The 25,110-nt window shown below is 38.8% G+C and overlaps 1 protein-coding gene across 9 annotated transcripts in view; it reads left to right on the top strand.

Annotated features, from left to right (window-relative positions):
- The window catches only part of Mpc1 (mitochondrial pyruvate carrier), a 248,397-nt gene extending 224,491 nt beyond the window's left edge, over positions 1-23,906 (top strand). For 4 of the 9 annotated variants that reach the window (XR_011393583.1, XR_011393585.1, XM_070097282.1 and 1 more), the window contains one exon: positions 945-15,637. Coding sequence is in view for 5 of the 9 variants with exons in the window: in XM_070097282.1 (XP_069953383.1) it covers positions 945-1,034 (90 nt within the window). In the remaining 4 variants the exon portion in view is untranslated. Of the gene's footprint in view, positions 1-944; positions 15,638-20,139; positions 21,693-23,464 lie in introns of those variants that run through there. The other 5 variants (XR_011393584.1, XR_011393586.1, XM_070097283.1 and 2 more) reach the window with 5 other exon arrangements.
- Positions 23,907-25,110: the final 1,204 nt, after the last annotated feature.

Raw genomic sequence — 25,110 nt, forward strand, 5'->3', positions numbered from 1 at the left:
ATGTCGGACACAGTATCAGCACCTGCATACTTGTACGTTGGACACAGTACCAGCACCTGCATACTAGTATGTCAATCTCAGTACCAGCTCATGCATACTAGTATGTCGGACACCGTACCAGCACCTGCATACTACTAAGTTGGACACACTTAAAGAGTTAGTGCTTCAAATAGAAAAAAATTGAGGTGTTATCATCCCACCCATTGGCTTATAGTTGTGGCCATTTTATCATTTACCCCATAGCTTTAGGAGAGGCTTACTCACATCTTATATGGTAGGTAGACAAGTAACAATTGCATTTTGGAGCCATATTCATTAACAGTTTTCCAACACAGAAATTATTTATATAGTATGACACATTTTTTCACATGTTTTATTATAAAGTTGCTTTGTTGCTTTATTCACATCTCCATGTATGTATAAATGATTTTAGAAAACCAACAAGTTGATAAATGAGACACTTGTGCAACATTTGGTTGTCTGCATTCTGGAAACATTTTGCCAGCCAATGACTGGTTAGTGAAACATTTCCAGAATAAAGCTTCCCAAATGTTGCACAAGTGAATTTATTACATCTTCATATATGTACTGTATTATTATATAATGAACCAATAAATTTTCAAAATGTAGTTGCAAAGTTTAAAACTATTTGTTTATATTCAGTTTTCTGTAATTAATGCATCTTCAAGTTGTGTAAGAATAATATATTTAGAGACATTGGAATGCTTATACTTAAACTGCATACCTAAAACCTGGGAATTACAGTATAAGGGATATACAGTAATTGACTAAAAATTTCAAATTGGATTATGAGTTGAATCCAAAAGGGGCACACACTGATAATTTAACTTCTCAATATTCAAGACTCCCTCAAAATTATATTTTGACAATATATTATGAGCTGCACTGGTAGTATTGTATTGTTAACATTTTCTTTCCATCAGGGGTGTCGTTTAATACACTACGAGTATCTGCAAAAAGGAAAGAACATCACGGAGAAGGAAGTGTCAGCTGTGGTTGAGGCGGGCACATAAATATAGTTTCATAATTATTGTAGCACATTGCGACAGTAAGAATCCTTCAAAATTTTAATTTATTCGTATCTGTAATTTGTTACTTGTTGAAATAAATTAAATTTGAATATTGTACAGTAGTGTACTAGATCAATCTGTGGTGGAATTAGACCATAGCTTATTTTTGATGAAATGTAATATAGTCAAGTAGTTGAATCTTCCATGTGAAGCATATGTATAATGTGCTTCCTTTTCTGCTTAAGTTTGTACATTAATTGACATTTATTTTGCTTACGGATGTAAAGTATATATGTATTTGTTGCACATTTCATTTGAGTTACAGTGGGTTAAATATATAGTAGGGCCCCAACTTAGCATGTTAATGCATTGCTAAAAATTGAGTGTTTGGTATTTTTGTAAAAACACCTGTGTTATAATTGGAGATGAGGCCCTGAGCCATAGTATTCTGTATTTTTATCAACTAGCATTTACCTGATATTTTATATTCAGTACCATGCCTTTTCACTTACTAAACAATATAGAATATTATTTACAAATTTATGAATGTTAATTAACAAAACAGAGCTACAGTGTACTATACAGTAGGTACAAATGTGTAGATGTGAGCAGCAGCTGGACTGTCTCAGAGAGGAAGGGTGACAGGAGAAGGGGTGAAGGTGGAGAAGAGATTGATTGGAGTGGGTTGTGGGAGGTAGATGTGGGAAGGGAAGAATAATGGTAGGTGGGTATAAAAGTAGAAGGTATAATGATACTGACAATATTGATGAAAGGACACAACGTACATACACTTATGACATCTTTATTGAATATATTTTGGGCCTGGGTCCTTCGTCACTCCAAATGATTCGGAGTGACCAAGGTCCCAGGACTAAAATGTACCCAGTAAAGATGTCCCAAGTGTATGCACTTGTGTCCTCTCATCCACATAGGTGGGTATGCAGTGTACTCGTTTATAAGTACTCACTAACACGTAGTTGCAAGGGTTGAGTCTCAGCTCCTTGCCCCACCTCTCTCCTGGCCACTACCAGGTTCTGCCCCCCTTTCCTGGATGCATGAGTTCTCTCATACCTGTTCTTTAAACTATGTAAGGCTGCTGTCTCTTAAAACCTTGTTGTCTTGGTCATTCCAGTTCTTGACCATTCTAAGGCAAAATAAATAGTTCCTAACATCCCTGTGACAGATCTGTTATTTTAATTTCCAACTGTACCCAAATGCACTTAATGCCTACCTCTCGAACAGTCTGCAGTGGTGAGAGAATGTTAGCATTAGTTCCCATGCCTCGCCCAAATAACATGTCCAGTATGTGGGAACAGCAGTTTACACAGCCAAACAGCCATAATTTTTTTTTTCAATAAACTAGCCCCTTGCTTCTGGTATTTTAGTAGCCTCTTATGATACATATGGCTTATGGAGGAAGAATTCTTTTCCACTTTCCCATGGAGATATGAAGAAATAAAGAACAAAAACTATTAAGAAAGTAGAAGGAAACTCAGATGGGTATGTATATACATGCATGTACGTGCATGAGTAGTATGACCTAAGTGTAAAGTAGAAGTAGCAACATCAGTTGTCTGGTTTTACTGTTTACTGTTGAGATCACCTTGAAGGGAGTGGTGGTGGCCTAGCTCTTCTTGTTTATAGTGGGATGTTAGAAACTCTAGCCATGCGAGTTGCCTTGGGCACTCAGTGGTGTACCTTCCTCCTGATTTACAATCTGGGCAGGTCAGTAACACAGAGTGAGTTTACTCATTACTTTGGGCAACTCAGCAGTCCAGCACTTGTTATAGGGGACTTCAGTGCTAGGCACCATTTCTGGGAGCCATCCATTTCTTTGGGATCGGTGAATTCCACAGATAGGGCCTTGTTCCAAGCCCTCCTCGCATCTCATCTTTTGTTGCTCACACCACCAAGATTGGATCCTTACACAGGGCGAGCTTCTACCCTGGACCTTGTTCTTGGGTGTGGTTATTTTACTAGAGCCACTGTTTCTGTAGGCCACTTCATGGGAAGTGATCATCTCCTAGTCACTGTATTTACCAATGGAACCCCTTCAGTGCTGGTGACAGCAATTCGTCCACAGTGTCAAACCACTCAGGCTGGTTGGACGAGCTATAGTCACACTCTGATTATAGCCTGCCTTAGGACTCTGCTGTTGCATCCCTTCAAGGGGCCATGTTAGAGGCAAGCTCCCATTCATTCCATCTATATGGGAGCTTCTCCCGTTCACACCCTGGGTTCCATGGTGGAATGACGAGTGATTCCAAGCAGTGAAGGCACATCAAAAGGCGTGGGCACAGTGGTGGCGCCGACCTTCAAGGGCTCTGTAGTTGGCCTACTGAAGGGCCGATGTTGGAGAACCCTCCTTCATACAAAACATGAATCATGGGCTTCTTTCTGTTCTTCTCTTTCTTTTCGCACCTCTGCTAGTCAGGCATGGGGTTTCTTCCACTCTGTGCTAGGGTCACGATCTGTAAGTTTTTTCCCCTGTTGGGGGATGGTGCAACACCACTTTAACCTCAGGATAAAGCAGAGTTGTTTGCTAGTTTCTTCAGGCCTACATTTGCTCTTCCTCTTGCTCTACCTTCTAAGTTGCTCAAATGGGGTCCCCTGCCCCCTAGAGTACCCATGGTTGACTGCCAGGTGCTGGCGTCTCCCTTCAGTTCCTGTGTACTACAGCGGCCACTCTAGCAGCTTTCTTCCCATTCTCCTTGGGAGGATAACATACCTTATTCATTCCTACTGGATTTACCCCCTTCTTGTGCAGAAGCCATGCTGAAGGTTTTCAATGCTAACTAGTCTGAAGGTGTTTTTCCCGATGTGTGGAAGCACTCTCTCCTGATTCCGATTCTGAAGCCTGGCAAAGACGATACCCAACCAGACTCTTACCAGCCCAATGCCTTCCTGCCCTGCTTGGGTAAAGTGTTGGAAAGATTGGTGGCTACCTGTCTCTCATGGTGGACTGAGAAACATCGCCTCTTGCCTGAAAACCAGAGTGCCTTCCACGAGGGTCGATCCACCCCCAACTCTTTGCTTCAATTTGTGCAGTTAGTGCATACTTCGTTTGAAAGCCAGGAGTCCCTTCTGGCTGTCTTTTTGGATCTGCGTGGAGCATTTGATTCAACATCTCACACGACAATTCTTTTTAAACTGGCCTACATGGGGCTGGCAGGAGCTTCCCCTCTGTTGGATGCACAACGTTTTACAAGGGAGGACCTTCCGGGTTGCAGTAGGTGGCACGATGTCCTCACCCTGTCCTATATACAGTGGACCCCCAGTTTTCATCCTTAATCCGTTCCAGAAGGTCGATTGAAACCCAAAATGGACGAAAACCGAAGTACAGTGGACCCCCAGTTCGCGAAGCCATCGGTATCCGATAAATCTGGTATCAGAAGCATTATATCGCAAAAAATTTGCCTCGGTTTCCGTTACAAAACCCAGTATACGATATGATTCGTACGAGACGTGTCCACGTGTGGCCTGACCTGCCCCGTGTGTGCCAGTGTTTACAAGCCAGCCAGTGTGCGCGCATCTAAGGATACATTTGGTACATTCCATATTATCCATATTATCACTGTTTTTGGTGCTTGTTTCTGCAAAACAAGTCACCATGGGCCCCAAGAAAGCTTCTAGTGCCAACCCATCGAGACCAAGGGTGCTAATGACTATTGAAATGAAGAAAGAGATAATTGCAAAGTATGAAAGTGGAATGCGTGTGTTGGACCTGGCCAAGTTGTATAGTAAATCCCAATCAACCATCTCTACTATAGTGAGCAGGAAAACGGCTTTCAAGGAAGCTGTTCTTGCAAAAGGTACAACTGTGATTATGAAACAGCGACCGCAAGTGTTAGAAAATGTTGAGAGACTGTTATTGGTGTGGATAAATGAAAAACAGATAGCAGGAGATAGCATCTCTCAAGTGATCATTTGTGAAAAGGCTAGGCAGTTGCATGAGGATTTAATTAGAAAAATGCCTGCAACTAGTGGTGATGTATGTGAATTTAAGGCCAGCAAAGTTTGGTTTTTAAGAATCGTAGTGGCATACATAGTGTGATTAGGCATGGTGAAGCTGCCAGTTCAGACCAAAAAGCAGCTGAAAAATATGTGCATGAATTCAAGGAGTACATAGAGGCTGAAGGATTGAAACCTGAACAAGTGTTTAATTGTGACGAAACAGGCCTCTTTTGGAAGAAATTGCCAAGCAGGACTTACATTACTCAGGAGGAAAATCACTCCCAGGACATAAGCCTATGAAAGACAGGCTTACTCTTCTGATGTGTGCCAATGCTAGTGGTGATTGCAAAGTGAAGCCATTATTGGTGTATCACTCAGAAACTCCCAGAGCGTTCAGGCAAAAGAATATCCTCAAGGCTAATTTGTGTGTGCTGTGGAGGGCAAACACTTAGGCATGGGTCACTAGGGACTTTTTCTATGACTGGTTAAACCATGCATTTGCCCCCAATGTGAAAAATTATCTAATTGAAAAAAAATTAGACCTTAAGTGCCTCCTGGTGTTAGACAGTGCCCCTGGTCATCCTACAGACTTGGCAGAGCGAGTTTGTGGGGACATGGGCTTCATTAAGGTTAAGTTTTTGCCTCCTAATACCACTCCTCTTCTGCAGCCCATGGACCAACAGGTCATTTCCAACTTCAAGAAACTGTACACAAAAGCTATGTTTGAAAGGTGCTTTGAAGTGACCACAGATACTCTATTGACTCTAAAGGAGTTTTGGAAGGATCACTTTAATATCCTCAATTGTGTAAACCTTATAGGTAAGGCTTGGGAGGGAGTGACTAAGAGGACCTTGAACTCTGCTTGGAAGAAACTGTGGCTAGAATGTTTAGACAAAAGGGATTTTGAAGTGTTTGAGGCTAACCCTAGGAATCCTATGCCAGTTGAGGAATCCATTGTGGCATTGGGGAAGTCCTTGGGGTTGGAGGTTTGTGGGGAGGATGTGGAAGAGTTGGTGGAGGAGGACAGTGATGAACTAACCACTGATGAGCTGCTAGATCATCTTCAACAGCAAAAGGCCAGACCTGAGGAAACTGCTTCGGAGGAGGGGAGAGACAAATTGAAGAAGTTGCCTACTTCAAAGATTAAGGAAATGTGTGCAAAGTGGCTTGAAATGTAAACCTTTTTTGAAGAAAATCACCCTGACACAGCTACTGCAAGCCGTGTTGGCAACCTGTACACTGACAATGTTGTGAACCACTTTAGGAAAGTCATAAAGGAACGAGAGGTACAGGCCTCTATGGACAGATATATTGTGTGACAGAAGTCCAGTGACTCAAGCTGGTCCTATTTATTTATTTATTTATTTATTTATTTAAAAATTTGTGCACACATACAGAGGTACAAAAAATACAGAAAAGAGCAGTATGCCAAAGCCACTTATACTATGCATAGCATTACGGGCTGGCTTAAAATTAACTTAAGATGAACTAAGCAATGATGACATCGGTGATAAAACTTTAATGTAAACAGATTACTATAAAGCACAAGTGAGTATTACAAAGACAGGTCATATGGTTGTATGCATTGTTGTACATTCAGTAGAATGGAGTATTCTGTTAGGTAGTGTATTTAAAAAATAATAAAGTTAGATTGGGTTTTAGGTTTAACATTTATGTGATATAATTGTGAGAAACATTTAAGATATACAATTTATAAGGTTCAGTTATTCAGTATTTATTTGGTTTTGGGTGAGTAAGTGATCTTTGAGAAGAGACTTGAATTTATAAACAGGTAGTGTTTCTTTTATATTTACAGGTAATGAGTTCCAGATTTTAGGGCCTTTTATGTGCATTGAGTTTTTGCATAGTGTGAGATGGACACGAGGAACATCAAAGAGTGATCTGTGCCTTGTGTTATGGTCATGTGTTCTGTTGAGGTTGGCAAGGAGATGTTTGAGGGGAGGGTTAATATCAGAGTTAAGTGTTCTATGTATGTAATAGGTGCAGTAATAAGTATGAATGTTTTGTATGGTGAATAGGTTTAGTGTATTGAATATTGGTGGAGTGTGCTGCCTATAGTGAGAATTTGTTATCATTCTAACTGCATTAATAGAAGAAGGGAAGTAACCCCGGAAAAGGACTTGCTACCTCAAGTCCTAATGGAGGGGGATTCCCCTTCTAAACATTTAAAAACTTTGACACTCTCCCCTCCTCCCATCCTATCAATCATCACCAGATCTTCATTAAAGGTAAGTGTCAATTATTCTATTGTTATTATTGTTATTGTAATTATTATATTGCATTAAACTTAATATTTCATGTGGTAAAAGTTTTTTTTTCATACTTCTGGGTGTCTTGCATGGATTAATTTGATTTCCATTATTTCTTATGGGGAAAATTGATTCGCTTTCTGATAATTTTGGTTAACGATGAGCTCTCAGGAATAGTTTAATATCGTGAACCGGGGTTCCACTGTAATATTTTCCATAAAAATAATGTAAATCCAATTAATCCGTTCAACACCCAAAAATATTAACAAAAAATACATTTTATACAGAATAACTATACTTTTACATACAGAAAACTGAGAAATAAATATAAAGCACTAATTTTAATGGATAAATGAACATTTAAATCACTTTTACCTTTATTGAAGACTCTTGTTGGTGTATTCTTTATGAAATCTGCATGCAACTGCCTTGCCTTTTCGCAAATTATTGCCTCCATGACACTATCTCCCACTTACTGTTTTTCATTGATCCACACCAACAACAACTCAACATCTTCAATTGTTTGCCATCATTACCACTCTCTACCACCATCATAACCACTACCACCATCACTACCACCCTCTACCACTGTCACAACCACAACCACAACCACCCTCTACCATCATCACTACCATCCTTTACCACCACCACAACCACCACCACCCTCTACCACCATCACAACCACAACCACCCTTTACCACCATCACTTCCACCCTCTACAACCATCGTTTCCACCCTGTACCACCAGTGTTTCAGATGAATGTGCGGAGTATTGCTCACTGAACCAGTGACAGAGGTAGACTGAGTCACATACATGTGAGCAGCCGTGTCCCAGGCAGACGGACGCATCTGATATGGACAATTTCCGAGTGGAGGTACGAAATCCAGGGTAAAATTTCGCCCCAAAAAGTGGTCGAAATTTGAATTGTATGATATCTGCACCAGACAAAATCCAGGGTCCACTGTACTGGGGGGGGGATCCATTCTCAGTCCATTCCTTTTTTCTGTATTAATCCTTTCAGGGTTTCCGACATACTAGTACGGCTTACGCACCAGGGTTATTTACGTACTAGAACGCCTAAATTCTAACGCCTTCAAATCTAGTGAGAGAAAGCTGGTAGGCCTACATATGAAAGAATGGATCTGCGTGGTCAGTGTGCACAGTATAAAAAAAATCCTGCAGCACACAGTGCGTAATGAGAAAAAAAAAATTCCGATCGTGTTTTTGGTTTAAAACAGCGACTTTGCAGTGTATTTTTGTATGGTATTTATGGTTGTATTCTAGTTTTCCTGGTCTCATTTTATAGAATGGACGACATATTACAGAAATTGGGATGGTTTTGATTGGTTTCATAATGAAAAGTACCTTGAAATTGAGCTCAAAGTAGCAGAAATGTTCGATTTTTACCAAATTTCAAAAGCAAACAAATTGTGCCAAGCATCCAATACACGTGAATCTAATATTCTTTCACAAGTGCACTGATATTATTTATACTATTTCTACACTAATGCAGTAGTCTTCATAACAGTAAATCTTCTATTTTTTTGTGAGAATAAAAATTCAAAGTGGAAAGCAAAAGAATGTAAGAGGGGCCTGGGGATGTGACTAATGAACAGAGATGTTATTTTAGTGCCAGGAATGTCTGTCTTGCTTATTCTGGACCCTATTTGGAAATTGGCATCTTCTGAAATTTGTGTGAGATTGGCAAAATTGCCAATTTCTGACCACTTTATTGGATACTTGAAATCAGTAAATGGGGGGTTTCTTGTACTCATTTGATAGAAAAAATGGAGTTCTAGCGAAGCAGATATGATTTTTTCAACTAGTACACTGAAATTGGCCGAAAATAAGGCTCAAAGTAGGCGAAATCGCCGATGTGTAAACATATGGTACAGGGTACCATATGGCACAGGGTACCATATGGCACAGGGTACCATATGGCACAGGGTACCATATGGTACAGGGTACCATACAGTACAGGGTACCATACAGTACAGGACACCATATGGTACAGATACAAGGATCCCTATGGAAATAAGTCACCCTGACTTTTTTGGGTTATCCTAGGATTTTATACACAAGCTGCTATGTATAATAATCCACGTAATTGTATTTTTGTACACCTGAATAAACTTACTCAAATGCACGTGGCATCGTAAGTAAGTTTATTTAGGTATACACAAATAAAGTTACATAGAATATCATACTTAGCAGCATATGTTTGGAGAACCTAGGATAACCCAAAAAAGTCAGACAGACTTATTTGCATTAGGGTCCCTGTACCCTGTACTATATGGTACAATGTACCATATGGTACAATGTACCATATGGCACATTGTACCATATGATACCATTGTATGACATGGCACCAATGTACCATATGGTACCAAAACCAGAGAATTCCTCTTCAGCTCCACTTCCATCAGTCTTAGAACTGTAAGTTGTGAAGAGGAGAGACAGAATTTGCCCGGAGAGTGAGTGGGGAGTGAGAGCTTCCTTGCTGCCAGGCACGATGAACAAAGCTACTTTGGCGGCGTTCCCACAATGCCATGCGGGCATCCAGATTTTTTCTATAGTGTGCACACTGACCACCCAGACCCATTCTCTCAGATGTAGGCCTACCAGCCTTCTTGCGCTAAATTTGATGCTGCTAGAATTTTGGCATAGATCTACAGTTTGGACCCTCAACGTAAAGCCGTAGATCTACGGCACGGACCCTGAAAGGGTTAAATGTCATAGAATATTATGTGTGGGTGGGATGGCCTGGTATGGTAGCCTGGCTGGCTACCATACATACCACACTTGATTTCTTACAATAAATACTACACATCTCACCCTAGATTAAAACTACAAATATTTTAAGGTAAGTAGTAATGAGTGTACTATATGTGTATTTTACTTTTTTATTGTTTTTTAATGCCTAGTTCTATTGCTAACTTAATATATGTTAGCATAAACTTGGAAAAAAGGGCATTCCACCATACGCCGATTTCCGCTTTGCAGCGGTAGCCTGAAACCTAACCTGCCATATAAGTGGGGCCCTACTGTATAGTGTTCCTTTTGAATTTTTCATTCTTTCCATACCTAAGCAGCTGGAACTTATCAGCATTGAATGTCATGTTATTCTCTACTGCCCACTGGAAAAAACTGCTTATGTCTTCCTGTACTTTTTTCAGTGTCCTCTACCATAGTGACTTTCATGCTTATTTTAGTGTCATCAGCAAATGATGATACAAAAGTGTGCTGGGTGTTTTTATCTATGTCTGCTTTGTGGATGAGAAACAGCAGAGGTGCCAGGACAGTGCCTTGGTGCACTGAGCTTTTGACCTTGCTGATGCTGGATCTTGCCCTGTTCACTACTACCTTTTGTGTTCTGTGTGTTAGGTGCCCAAAAATCCATCTGCCTATCTTCCCCGTAATGTCCATGGCCCTCATTTTGTGCTAACACTGCATGATCGCATTTGTCAAATCTCTTTTGCAAAATCTATGAAAATCACATCTGCGTTTTAGTTGTCTTCCAGTGCCACCATAATTCTGTCATAATGGTTCAGCAGCTGTGACAGGCATGATCGTCCTGCTCTAAAACCATGCTGGTTTGGGTTATGCTGGTTGTGCTGGTCCATGAAATTTGTAATCTGCCATCTCATCACTCTTTCGAAGATTTTTATGATGTAAGAAGTTAGGGCTACTGGTCTATAATTTTTAGCTAGTGCTCTACTACTTCCCTTATACAAAGGAGCTCTGTCTGCACTCTTTAAGGCCTCCGGTATTTCACCTAGGTTTAAGTTCTTTCTCCAAAGAATACTGAAGGCTCGTGCTAATGGTACTTTGCACTTCTTTATAGAGCATTCCATGAATCTGGGCCAGGTGCTGAGTGAGTGGGCATGTTATCCATTTCTTTTTCAAAATCTTTAGGATGTGTACTAATGTCAGTTAGTTGGTCTGTGCAGCCATCTGCTGGAGTGAAAAAAAATATTTCTGCATTTTCTACCTTGCTGTCATTTAGTGGGTTGCTGAACACCGACTCATACTGTTCTTTTAGGATTTCACTCATTTCCTGTTCATCATCAATATACAAATCTCCTCTCAATAATAGTCTAATTCTACAGGTAGTTCTTAGCTTGGATTTTGCATAGGAATAGAAATATTTTGGGTTTCTTGCAATATCCTGTATGGCTTTTTGTTCCCTTTGTACTTCTTCTGTTAGGTACGACATCCTAAGTTTTTGCTCTAATTCAGTGATCTCTTGGCTAAGGCTATCTTTCCTCTGTTGCAGCATATTTGTGTTTTTAAGCAATTCAGTAACCCATTTTCTTCTTCTGTACCATCTCCTATGCTCTCTCTCTATATCTGATCTTCTTCTGGGTTTACTCAAAGGTACGTGCTTCATACATACCTTGTATGCTTCTGTTTTCAGCTTCTCTAGGCACTGGTGGGGATTTAGGGTGCTCATGTCTGATTCCCAGGTTATATCTGATAGCTCTTGGTTTATTTTTTCCCAGTCAATTCTGTGGTTGTTAAAATTAAGCTTACTGAACCTCCTGTCTCTAACATTAGTGACGCAGTTCTCTATCGCTGAGTTAATACTTATTTGTACTTCTATGACGTTGTGATCAGAGTATGTTGTTTTTGTAACTGTTATGTCTCTGATTAGTTCCTCATTGTTTGTGATCATCAAATTCAGGGTATTTTCATTTTTAGTGGGAACAATTATCTGTTGATTCAATGAGCACTTTTCACAAAGCCTATTAGTTCCCTGGTATGTGCCTGTTGAGCCAGGGTGCTTCCTGGAGATATTTCTGGTATAACATTGTGTTGCACCATCTTCCATTTTACAGAGGGAGATTAAAATCTCCAGGGAGTAAAATATTTGGCGTTGGATTTCCTAGACTTTCCAGATATCTTCCTTAACTGATCTGTGAATTCCTCAGCAGTTGCTGATGGTGGTTTGTATACTAGGATAATTACCAAATTTCTATTTTCAACTTTTATGCCGAGGATTTCTACTACATCATTCGTAGAATTCAGCACTTTTGTGCAACAGAAAGTATCTTTTACATAGATTCCTACTCCTCCCTGTGACCTATTAATTCTATCACATCTATACATGTTATAGTTTTCTATCTTTATCTCTCTGTCCAAAACATCCCTTGTATGTGTTTCTGTAAATGCTCCAAACATGGCATTCATTTCTGATAGTAGCCCTTGCACATGCAATTCATACCATTACCCCTTCTGCACTGGGCCACAGTGATTTCACAAGGACTGTTTGGAAGTACAGTGGACCCCCGAGTTTCGTGATTAATCCGTTCCAGAGAGCCCGCCAAAGGTCAAAATTCACGAAACTCGAAACCATTTTCCCCATAAGAAATAATGGAAATAAAATTAATCCGTTCAAGACACCCAAAAATATTAAAATAAAATATTTTTTTCAAATTAAATAAAGATTTACATAATGAAAACAATCAGAAATCAAGTACATGCATTTAAAATAAATAATAATATTACACTTACCTTTACTGAAGACTTCTGGGTGGATGGAAGATGGGAGGTGGTGATAGGAGGAAGGTGTACACTATTGTTTGGAAGGAGAATCTCTTTCCATTAGGACTTTAGGTAGCAAGTCCTTATCTGGGGTTACTCCCTTCTTCTTTTAATGCCACTGGGAGCAACTTGAGAGTCACTGGACCCCTGGCGCACAAAATATCTATCCAGAGAGGTCTTTTTCTGGTGTTTCTATAAGATTTCCCTGAAGTGAGACACAACACTGTCATTGTACATGTTGCAGATATGGCTTGTTTCAGCTTGGTCAGGGTGATACTTTTCAACAAAACTTTGCAACTCATTCCACATTCCACACATGTCCTTAATCACTGAAGAAGGCACTTCATCCACTCCCTCTTCCTCCTTCTCTGAAGCAAGTTCCTCGGCTGTAGTCTGATGCTGTTCCAGTTGAAGCTCTTGCAGTTCGTCAGTGGTTAGCTCTTCCCTGTGGTCCTCCACCAACTCTTCCACATCCCCGTCACTCACTTTATTTACCAAAGGGCTTGCAGTAGCTTTCCTTGGGTCCATGATGACTTACTTAGCAGTTGCAAGCACAAAAAACAATGGATTATTATGAAATGTATTGTATGAACCCGCAGGGTGATGGTCACATGTTGGTAAACAAAGGCACACTGAGCGTGAATGGCGTGGGAGACTGGCTTTGTGTGCGTGGTGACGGGTGGATGGGTACCGGACGGTCGCCGAAACACGAGTTTTTTCACGAAACTCGAGGCCAAATTTTTCAAAAAAAAAAAAAAAACTCGCCGAAGGTCGAATTTCATGAAAGTCGAGGCTGCCGAAACTCGGAGGTCCACTGTAAATCCGGCATTTATGTCAGGAGGATCTGGTATGCTCCCTCTCTTTGGCAATGAGCTCTGTCCGATCTTTCAATGGCCCTTGGGCTTGCCATCCCAATTGCTTGGTGGATGTTGCACTGACTCCCCTCCAGGTTGGGCACTCATGACTGGCAGCTCATCTGCACTGCCTTCAGATGACGGACTCTCCATACTGCTCATGGTGTCCTTCACAGTCAATTCTGTGGTTGTTAAAATTAAGCTTACTGAACCTCCTGTCTCTAACATTAGTGACGCAGTTCTCTATCGCTGAGTTAATACTTATTTGTACTTCTATGACGTTGTGATCAGAGTATGTTGTTTTTGTAACTGTTATGTCTCTGATTAGTTCCTCATTGTTTGTGATCATCAAATTCAGGGTATTTTCATTTTTAGTGGGAACAATTATCTGTTGATTCAATGAGCACTTTTCACAAAGCCTATTAGTTCCCTGGTATGTGCCTGTTGAGCCAGGGTGCTTCCTGGAGATATTTCTGGTATAACATTGTGTTGCACCATCTTCCATTTTACAGAGGGAGATTAAAATCTCCAGGGAGTAAAATATTTGGTGTTGGATTTCCTAGACTTTCCAGATATCTTCCTTAACTGATCTGTGAATTCCTCAGCAGTTGCTGACGGTGGTTTGTATACTAGGATAATTACCAAATTTCTATTTTCAACTTTTATGCCGAGGATTTCTACTACATCATTCATAGAATTCAGCACTTTTGTGCAACAGAAAGTATCTTTTTCATAGATTCCTACTCCTCCCTGTGACCTATTAATTCTATCACATCTATACATGTTATAGTTTTCTATCTTTATCTCTCTGTCCAAAACATCCCTTGTATGTGTTTCTGTAAATGCTCCAAACATGGCATTCATTTCTGATAGTAGCCCTTGCACATGCAATTCATACCATTACCCCTTCTGCACTGGGCCACAGTGATTTCACAAGGACTGTTTGGAAGTACAGTGGACCCCCGAGTTTCGTGATTAATCCGTTCCAGAGAGCCCGCCAAAGGTCAAAATTCACGAAACTCGAAATCATTTTCCCCATAAGAAATAATGGAAATAAAATTAATCCGTTCAAGACACCCAAAAATATTAAAATAAAATATTTTTTTCAAATTAAATAAAGATTTACATAATGAAAACAATCAGAAATCAAGTACATGCATTTAAAATAAATAATAATATTACACTTACCTTTACTGAAGACTTCTGGGTGGATGGAAGATGGGAGGTGGTGATAGGAGGAAGGTGTACACTACTGTTTGGAAGGAGAATCTCTTTCCATTAGGACTTTAGGTAGCAAGTCCTTATCTGGGGTTACTCCCTTCTTCTTTTAATGCCACTGGGAGCAACTTGAGAGTCACTGGACCCCTGGCACACAGAATATCTATCCAGAGAGGTCTTTTTCTGGTGTTTCTTTAAGATTTCCCTGAAGTGGGACACAACACTGTCATTGTACATGTTGCAGATATGGCTTGTTTCAGCTTGGTCAGGGTGATACTTTTCAACAAAACTTTGCAACTCATTCCACATTCCACACATGTCCTTAATCACTCCCTCTTCCTCCTTCTCTGAAGCAAGTTCCTCGGCTGTAGTCTGATGCTGTTCCAGTTGAAGCTCTTGCAGTTCGTCAGTGGTTAGCTCTTCCCTGTGGTCCTCCACCAACTCTTCCACATCCCCGTCACTCACTTTATTTACCAAAGGGCTTGCAGTAGCTTTCCTTGGGTCCATGATGACTTACTTAGCAGTTGCAAGCACAAAAAACAATGGATTATTATTATGAAATGTATTGTATGAACCCGCAGGGTGATGGTCACATGTTGGTAAACAAAGGCACACTGAGCGTGAATGGCGTGGGAGACTGGCTTTGTGTGCGTGGTGACGGGTACCGGACAGTCGCCGAAACACGAGTTTTTTCACGAAACTCGAGGCCAAATTTTTCAAAAAAAAAAAAAACTCGCCGAAGGTCGAATTTCGTGAAAGTCGAGGTTGCCGAAACTCGGAGGTCCACTGTAAATCCGGCATTTATGTCAGGAGGATCTGGTATGCTCCCTCTCTTTGGCAATGAGCTCTGTCTGATCTTTCAATGGCCCTTGGGCTTGCCATCCCAATTGCTTGGTGGATGTTGCACTGACTCGCCTCCAGGTTGGGCACTCATGACTGGCAGCTCATCTGCACTGCCTTCAGATGACGGACTCTCCATACTGCTCATGGTGTCCTTCACAGCGTGAGATGGTGGACCACTTCCTACTGTGGTGCTCACGTTACCACTCTGCACAGACTATGCTCCATGCAGCCTTGCATACGTGAGGTACAATTTTTAACCTTACCTCTCCTTCTCAATGGGGAGGGGTTTGACCTTCCAGACCATCAGGAGATCTTGGGTTGTACCTGCACGTTCTTGCTGGCTTCAGGGCGCATTAAGGACATATAATGCGCAGTTATTAGTCAACATCCTTCCACTTCGGTTGAGGTTCCTTTTCCGAGCGCTGGAATGCAGGGCTCAGTACAGCGTATACCGTCAGTGGCCTTATAAACCCCAGCAACAACAACAAGTAGCAAGATATACCTGTTATCCTGCATGTTTGTCAGACAGAAAAAAGACACCAGTGATCCTACCATCATGTAAAACAATTACAGGTTTCCATTTCACATTCACTTGGCAGGATAGTAGTACCTCCCTGGGTGGTTGCTGTCTACCATCCTACTACCTAGAAGCCATAAATTATAATTATTAAATCTGTGGTTATTCACTCATCTCTACCAAACAAATGTGAGCCGTTTACATGAATAAAATGAAAATACACAAAGTATTAATGCATTTGGTAAGAAAACAATTGAGGAAATACATTTAAAATAATTTGTTTGAATATTTTCAATGATCATAACTGGAGATCAGTGTTCACAAATAATTTATTGATCCCCAAGTGCCAAAGTCAAAAGTGCAAAATGCTGAATGCTGGAATGTCATAAGTTAGGGCCCTACTATACTTTTAAAATGTCTTTTGCCATTTTATTTTTTTCTGTTAGAACTAAAGATTTATTAGCTTGGTTAATAAATATTTTCAGCACAGCCTCTTCTCACTTAATGACAGAGTTCTGTCTCTAAGACCACGTCAGTAAACGAATTCGTCGCTAAGCAAGGGTTATGGGTTTGTGTCAACCATCATTGATATTGTTTTAATTGTCAACTTTGCACCATTTATAACATTTCTGGTATATTTTTAAATGTTCATACGGTAGTGTACTGTATATTGTAATAAGCAGAATAGAGGAAATAAGCTCTAATATACATTATTTAGGTATGCACACTGGTCAGAGCCTCTCATAAGTCCATGTCATCGGTAAACGAGTACGTCGCTATGTGAGGAGAGGCTGTATACCATATTTTACAATGAATAAGATGCTCCATTGTTGAGGATGCCCCTCAATTCTGACTGGCTAAATTTTTGGAAAAAAAAAAAAGGATAGTATTCTTGATAGTAAAGTTATGTTAAGCCTGAGGCATTACATATAAAAACACGTGTTGATGGTTCATTTAATGGTTATTTACTACTCATGCAGCTGACTGGCAGGTGTGCCAGACGAAATTTTCAAATAGCACTAGACTCTTGCCTTATGTTAAGCATTAGGTATAGTCTGCCTGAAATGCCCCGGCATGATAGTGGCTTTCTTTGTATGTACTTAGCAAATTAAAATTGTAATTGCACATTGTAAACTATGCAAAGAAATAAAATCCTTAATCCTTAAAACGAGCTAAAAGATGCTACATTTATGTGAAACAGCACTAAAAAAATGTGCCAGTATACAGGTGATTATTCTAGATCTGCTAAATGCCAATCCTGAGCTTAAAAGGTTCTTATATCCAGAACTGTCAGTGTAATGTTCTTTGCAAATTAACTTAAATGGTCAATTACTTGTAATGAACATTGTTCAGCAATGAATGAAGACATGTTTCCCTCTTCTTACATCATCACTTATCTGTTCAAATTAGTAAATTTATTTAGGCGCAGGTAAACACAAATACAGTTACAAAAATTATCATGCATATTACATATGTGTAAATTACCTGGGATAACCAAAAAAATATCAGGCAAGTGATTTATTTCCATTGTTCGTCTCTGTGTAGTGAATGGTTCTTCATTTGTGCTTGACAGTATTTTTGTGTCTTTCATGGTCACTCGATTTAGCTGCAAATGAACATTTGCAAGTCACTATCATTCATGTGAGTCACATTCAGTATGTGAACTGGACCTGACTGGCCATCTTCCCTTTCTATTCAGTGTCTTGAGGCATGAAAGTGAATGTGTCTACGGCTAGAAATGCATATTGATTTGTAATTTTTCCCATGTGTTTTAAAAATATTTCATGTTCTTAAATTTATTGATTTTACTATTAATGAGAGTACATTTGTACCGCAACATGACCAAAACAAATCACAGTGTGCAAATGGCTGCATTTGTGTATTACTTCTGTATACCGTTATGTATCATTATTTGAACCCCTTTAACATACCACAATTTTCTTTTTTTCAACACACTGGCCACATCCCACCGAACCACAATTTTACATTTGCGTTTTATATTTGATAATATTCCCTTATATATATTAGGATTGTTTGAGGTCAGTAAAAGTATTATTACCGGGTGGTTTGATAGTCAACAAGTGAATTATCCTACTGATACTACCTGTAATCCATCCAACTCCCTTGCCTGGTTTACCTAGCTTATCAATGCTAAGTGTCAGCAGATTTTTATGATTACATATTTGTGATTATTTTTATCTCTTCATTATTTTATAAAAAATAGTTTACATGATTCATTATTGGTTCATAAACAGGAGCTTCTCTAGGCTTTGTTTGAGGCCTATGAACAGCTTAACCTATGGCCTCCACAACACTGGGTAAATTTTCTGGACTTATTTGGGGAAATAATAGCATCTTTGATGCTGCAAAATATAGTAAACCAAGAGTCATGTTTTAATAGATGTTCAGTTAAACCTCAGTTATCAGTTGCATTACTTGTCGAATAAATTGGTTTTCAAATGAAGTGTTTGAGAAAAAATGTCCTAGTTTTCATACATTCTCCTGATTGTCGACTGACAAATTTCCGTGTGTATGGAACGCGATAAAGTGGCTCAGGAAATGTGTGCTAAATGGCATGAAGTGCAGGAGTTTGCTGAAAAAATACGATCCAGACAAAGCAGTGGTCATCCATTTCTCTAATATGTGCAATGACAGTATAATGTCTCAATTTAAACAAATGTTAAAATGGAGCCTGACACAAACCTCACTGGACAGGTTTTTAGTGAGACAAAGAACCAGTGTTCCCAGAACAAAGTGTTACTGGTGAAAAGAGAAAGAAGAGAAAATGCCAGAACAGTTGCCTGACATATTAACCCTTACAGGGTCAGTCATGTACACATAAGTCTTAACAGCCAGGGTCAGTCATGTGCTTATACACGTAAATTCTTGCGGCTTCAAATCGAACAGGAGAAAGCTGGTAGGCTTACATGTGAGAGAATGGGTCTGCGTGGTAAGTGTGCGCAGTAGGAAAAAAATCAGGGCACCCACATTGCATTGTGGGAACGCCATTTCAGTACACCTCACTGGGGAGTGAGGAGTTTCTTACTGCCTTGCAGTAAGAAACTCCTCACTCCCCAGCAAATTGGGACTCATATTTTCCTAAGTGACAATTCTAACATAGATGGAAGTATCAGTGAAGATGAATTTCGTAGTTTTGAAGAGTTTGTGACCGAAAACAATGCCCAAGAAACCAGAAGGAAGGAATGAAGGAAGAAAGGAAGGAAGAGATGAGAGGAAGGAAGAAGTAGGTAGGGAGGAAGGAAGGAAGGAAGGTAGGTAGGATGACCCAGATGACCATCAACCTAGTATAACCCTAAAAAGTCAGTGACTTATTTCTATGTTGGTGGTGGGGTGGGGAAGGGATGTGTGTTGGCGAAGGCAGTGAGGGTAGTGAGTGATGGTGTAATGTATCATTGTGACACCAGCCACGCCGCTAACTAAGCATATTTATAAGTCCATCCACACACATCAATAAGCTTCCAGAAGCTCTAGCAGTTCTAGGAACATGTCCAGTGACTATATGTGTATACATATGATAGAAAAGTAGTGACAAACAACATTTTTTATTGTTGATTTATGTAAACATGTTTTGTAAACAATATAACGACAACAGTGTTTCTGCGGTTATTGTGTAGCATACAATGAGTGAATATACATATAATATACCTTATGTTAGTCTCACAGGCCATAAAAGTTACTTGAAAAAATAAAATGTTAAAAAATAAGAGAAAAAAGTAGAAAAAAAGAAAATGTAAGATTACCTCGAGCCCGCAGTCGGCAGTGTTGCCTCTTATATCTCGGTAAGTATTGATCGCAATTTTTTTTTTATTAAAACACTTACAAAATTATACTCAAGATTTTGGTAAGATTTTTTTTTTTTTTTTTTCAAATATTTTTTGACCCTCAGAACGAGTACAGGATCAAGGGTCTCGACCCTCTTAGGGTTAATAGAAGGTGATTCTCCTTCCAAGCTGTAACATCCTCCTCTCCACTACCTCATGCTTCTGACAGGTAAGTTAAATTTTCATTAACTGTAAAGTAGTATTTCAGATAAATTTTCATTTAGCATTCATTTTACAGTTTCCCTGTGCTGTATAATTTTATACGTTGTCCTATGTAGTAGTTAGTACATTATTGGCCCTTTGACTGTCACGACCCCTGCTCATAAACTTGCTCTCAGTGTCAAAGAATTTATAAAAAAATATTTTTTCTTTTGAAATGATAGAGAATCATTTCCCGATGGTAATGACACCAAAAGTGTGAAATTTGATTGAAAACTTACAGAATTACGCTCTTGCAAAATTGCGATCTCGGTGATATTTACACATTGGCGATTTTGCCCATTTTGAGCCCTATTTTTGGCCAATTCTATTGTTCCGATCGACCAAACTCATAGCTGTTTCTTTAGAACCGATTTCAACTACGCAATAAAGTGGTCAGAAATTGGCAATTTGGCCAATTTCACACAAATTAAAAAGATGCCAATTTCAAAATAGGGTCCAGAATGAACAATACAGACATTCCTGGCACTAAAATAACATTTTCTCTGTTCATCAGTCATGTCTCCAGGCCCTTCTTATATTACTCCTGCTTTCTATTTTGAATTTTTATTTTCACAAAAAATAGAAGATCTACTGTTATGCAGACTACTGCATTATTGTAATAATTGTATAAATAATGTCAACCCATTTGTGACTGCATATTAGAATGGCTAGTTGGACACTTATTGAACAGTGATGTCATTTGTTTACTCTTGAACATTGGGAAAAATTTAACATTTCTGCTACTTTGAGCTCAATTTCAAGATCCTTTTCATTGTGAAACCAATCAAAATCATCTCTTTTTCTGTAATATGTCTTCCATTCTATCAAATGAGACCATGAAAACAAAAATACAATAATACACCTCAAAGTCGGTGTTTTGATCCAAAAACACGATCGGAGTTTTTTTTTTTTATACCGCACACACTGACCACACAGACCCATTCTCTCACATGTGGGCCTACAAGCTTTCTCCCACTTGATTTGAAGCCGCTAGAATTTTGGAGTATAAATACGTCAAAAACACTGGCTTGTAAGACGTATATATACGACCGAAACAGTCAAAGGGTTAATATATTGTCATTTGAGATCTGGAACGAATTAATTTTATTTACATTATTCTTTATGGGAAAAATTGCTTTGGTTGTCGTTGATTTTGGTTGTCGAATCGACATCTGGAACGAATTAAATTTGAAAACCGAGGTTCCGGTGTACCTACAGTAAGTAGTATGCAGTATTATTATTATTATTATAATCAAAAAGAAGCGCTAAGCCACAAGGACTATACAGCAAGTATGCAGTATTAATAATGAATCTGAATGAATTGTAGATATGAGCAAATCTTCATGAAGTTCAGTAAGCTTTATTTGTATTAAAGGAATCAGTTATATAGAACACACACATTTCATGTGCATTAACCCTTTGACTGTTTCAGGCCCCTCTCTGAAACTGTCATTCTATGTCGCTCAATTTTTGAAAAAAAAAAATTATTTTTTCTTATGAAATGATAGAGAATCTTTTCCCGATGGTAATGACACCAAAAGTTCGAAATTTGGTCGAAAACTCGTGGAATTATGCTCCCGCGAAGTTAGTGGTCTCAGCGACATATGCGCATCGGCGATTTCGCCGACTTTGAGCCCTATTTTCAGCCAATTCCATTGTTCCAGTTGACCAAACTCATAGCTATTTCTTTAGAACTCCATTTTATCTATCAGCTGAGTACAAGAAACCTCCCATTTACTAATTTGGACTACCCAATATGGTGGTCAGAATTTGGCAATTTGGCCAATTTCACGCAAAATAAAAAAGATGCCAATTTCAAAATAGGGTCCAGAATAAACAAGGTAGACATTCGTGGCACTAAAATAACATATGCTCTGTTCATTAGTCACATCTCTAGGCCCCTCTTATATTATTATTGCTTTCTATTTTGATTTTTTATTCATACAAAAAAATACAAAATTTACTGTTATGCAGACGACTGCATTATTGTAAAAATGGTATAAATAATATCAGTGCACTAGTGAAAGAATATTAGACTCCCCAGTTGACGTGTATTGGACGTGTGGTGTGATTTATTTACTCTTGAACATTGGTAAAAATCGAACATTTCCGCTACTTTGAGCTCAGTTTCAAGGTCGTTTTCATCGTAAAAGTAATGAAAATCATCTCTATTTCTGTAATATGTTTTCCATTTTATCACCTAAGACCATGAAAACGCGAATACGACGATAAATACTATACGAAAATACACTTCAAAGTCGGCGTTTTATTCCAAAAAAAAGATCAGAGTTTTTTTTTTCTCATTACGCAATGTGTGCTGCAGGATTTTTTTTATGTGGTGCACACTGACCACACAGACCCATTCTCTCACATGTGGGCCTACCAGCTTTCTCCCACTTGATTTGAAGCCGCTAGAATTATTGAGTATATATACGTCAGAAACATTGGCTCGTAAGACGTATTTATACGTCGAAAACAGTCAAAGGGTTAAACACTAGTATAATTTGGTACAATTCATAGATTGTTGCAAAACATTTATTATGCTCTAGATGTAGAAAGTTATAGTAGCAACTCTTTGCTCAACCAGGAGGAAAGGTTCTTTAGATGACATTACAGGCAATTCGGGCTTAATGAGCGAGTTCCTAAGAGAAATACTTTGTGTGCACAAGAGCATTACAAGTTTCCTCGAAGTATTGCATGTAAATTGAGATCCAGGGGAAATTTTTTTAAACCTTAAAGCATATGAACAAAAATGGGAAAATAACAGAACAATAAATATGTAATATATGTATGTAGTGATATTATGTAATATACTGTGTATTACATGTACTGTATAATTTATTTTTTCAAGTGTTAGAAAACCCTTAATAAATGATAAGTGAAGAATTGTAAAGTAAACCTGTTACAAATGTTTAGTTTTGATGTTAAGCTGCAAGTGCTGCAGGGAATTTTATATGGCCATTTTAAATTAACTATGGCTCTTGTGGTGTTAATGTTGAAGTTGATTGCATGTTAATGTTATGTTAAAGTAAAATACATCATCAATGTATTTGTAATTACTCGCATGCATTAAACATGTCATTTATAGTGGGTAGGACGAAGTAGACATGAACACATACCAGTTTATAAAAGGATAAAAAGACTGTCAACAGTGAAAACAAGATATCATCGCTGGAAATTTCTTTGCAGACATTGGCGGCAGAGCAATAGAATGAGTTTCTAGAGGAGTCATTCAGTGCTGCAACCATTAGAGACAAGATATATATATAAAAAAAAAAGCTTGGCTCTGTTTCTGTAACTAATATTAAATACAGTAATTTTTGATGGTGACATGCACCACTTCTGACTAGCAGAGGTGATGCATGTCACCATCAAAATAGTGAGTGACATAATGTTAGATCTTTGGTCACACAAGATCACACATTCCTTACACAAATTTGTTACTTAGTATCTATCAGTCATTAAAGAAATGATGATACAGTAAACCTTCATAAAGCTGGTGCTACCTGTAACATATGTTGTCTAACTTGCTGTCAGCCTCCAATGTTTATTTCCTCTCTTGACGCTTTGCTTTTATATATTTGCTTTATGCATCACTTGTTAACATTGTACATTAAATAATTTAAATTTACTTTTCTGCTACAGCTTTTATTGCCTATTTCAACTGTTTATAGTGTATTTTCATACTGCAGTAATGTAGCAAAGTGCAGTGCTAATAATAAAAAATTACTGCTACAATAATTAGGCAACCCTGAAGAGGTACCTTTTAGGTGGTTACCTGATTTACTCAACATTCTCCCCCCCCCCCCAGTCCCTTTCAAACTTTCATTTATAACTTGAAAAATCAACAGATCAGCCTCAGATTTTCAACACTGCTTTACTGTGTGGGGAAAATAGTTCATGCAATTAGTATTGGCATGTGCATGTTTCCTTTGGTCACTGTTACACAGAGCAGTCTAAGATTTGTGGAAAGGGTCCAAAAAATTTTAAAAATTCTCCTCTGATTGGCTTCAACACTGGTGTATCAACTTAGATGAAGGTGGATAGTGTACTGAAATGTGTACAGTGGAACCTTGGTATGTGACCAGCTCCCTACTCGAACAAAGCCCAGCACTTGACCAAACAAATACAACCTGCCAGAACTTTGCTGTAAGCTATTTCATGTTTCTTTTTTTTTTTTTTTTTTTTTTTGTATAAATAAGTCACCATGGGGCCAACGATGATTCTTGATGATAGTTAACCAAACAGAAAATTGGTTTGGAAGAATTTGTTCGATACTCAAACGGAGCGGCACTCGAACAGTCTACTGGAATGAATTGAGGTCGTATACTGAGGTCATATACTGTATGTAGGAGCACATTTGCTAATTTTATGCATAAAATACTTTGGAATTTTTTCCTTTTAAATCACATTAAGTATACATTAAGTATCTCTTGAATGGCTTCAATCTTTAATGGCTAATGCATTTTAAAAATAAGATAACATGCAGTAAATTTAATTTGTTTAGGTGTAAATTTGACAATTTGCTAACATAGTTAAAAACTTAGAATCATTGGATTCTGAGCCGTAACTGGAGAATGCCTCTTCTGATAGCCTTCAAACTTTGTCATGGTGGACTTTGTTAACAGAAAGTTTAGCATTTACTTTAGCCTGTTTAAATTTTAATTTGTGAGTTTTATTAACACTTAAACTGTCTGACATATCTCTCTACATCAGGGGATCAGGCTGTCTGACATACTCTGTATATCAAGGGACCAGGCTGTCTGACATACTCTGTATATCAAGGGACCAGGCTGTCTGACATACTCTGTACATCAGGGGACCAGGCTGTCTGA

The sequence above is a fragment of the Cherax quadricarinatus genome, chromosome 57 (assembly GCF_038502225.1).
Source record: "Cherax quadricarinatus isolate ZL_2023a chromosome 57, ASM3850222v1, whole genome shotgun sequence".
NCBI lineage: Eukaryota > Metazoa > Arthropoda > Malacostraca > Decapoda > Parastacidae > Cherax > Cherax quadricarinatus.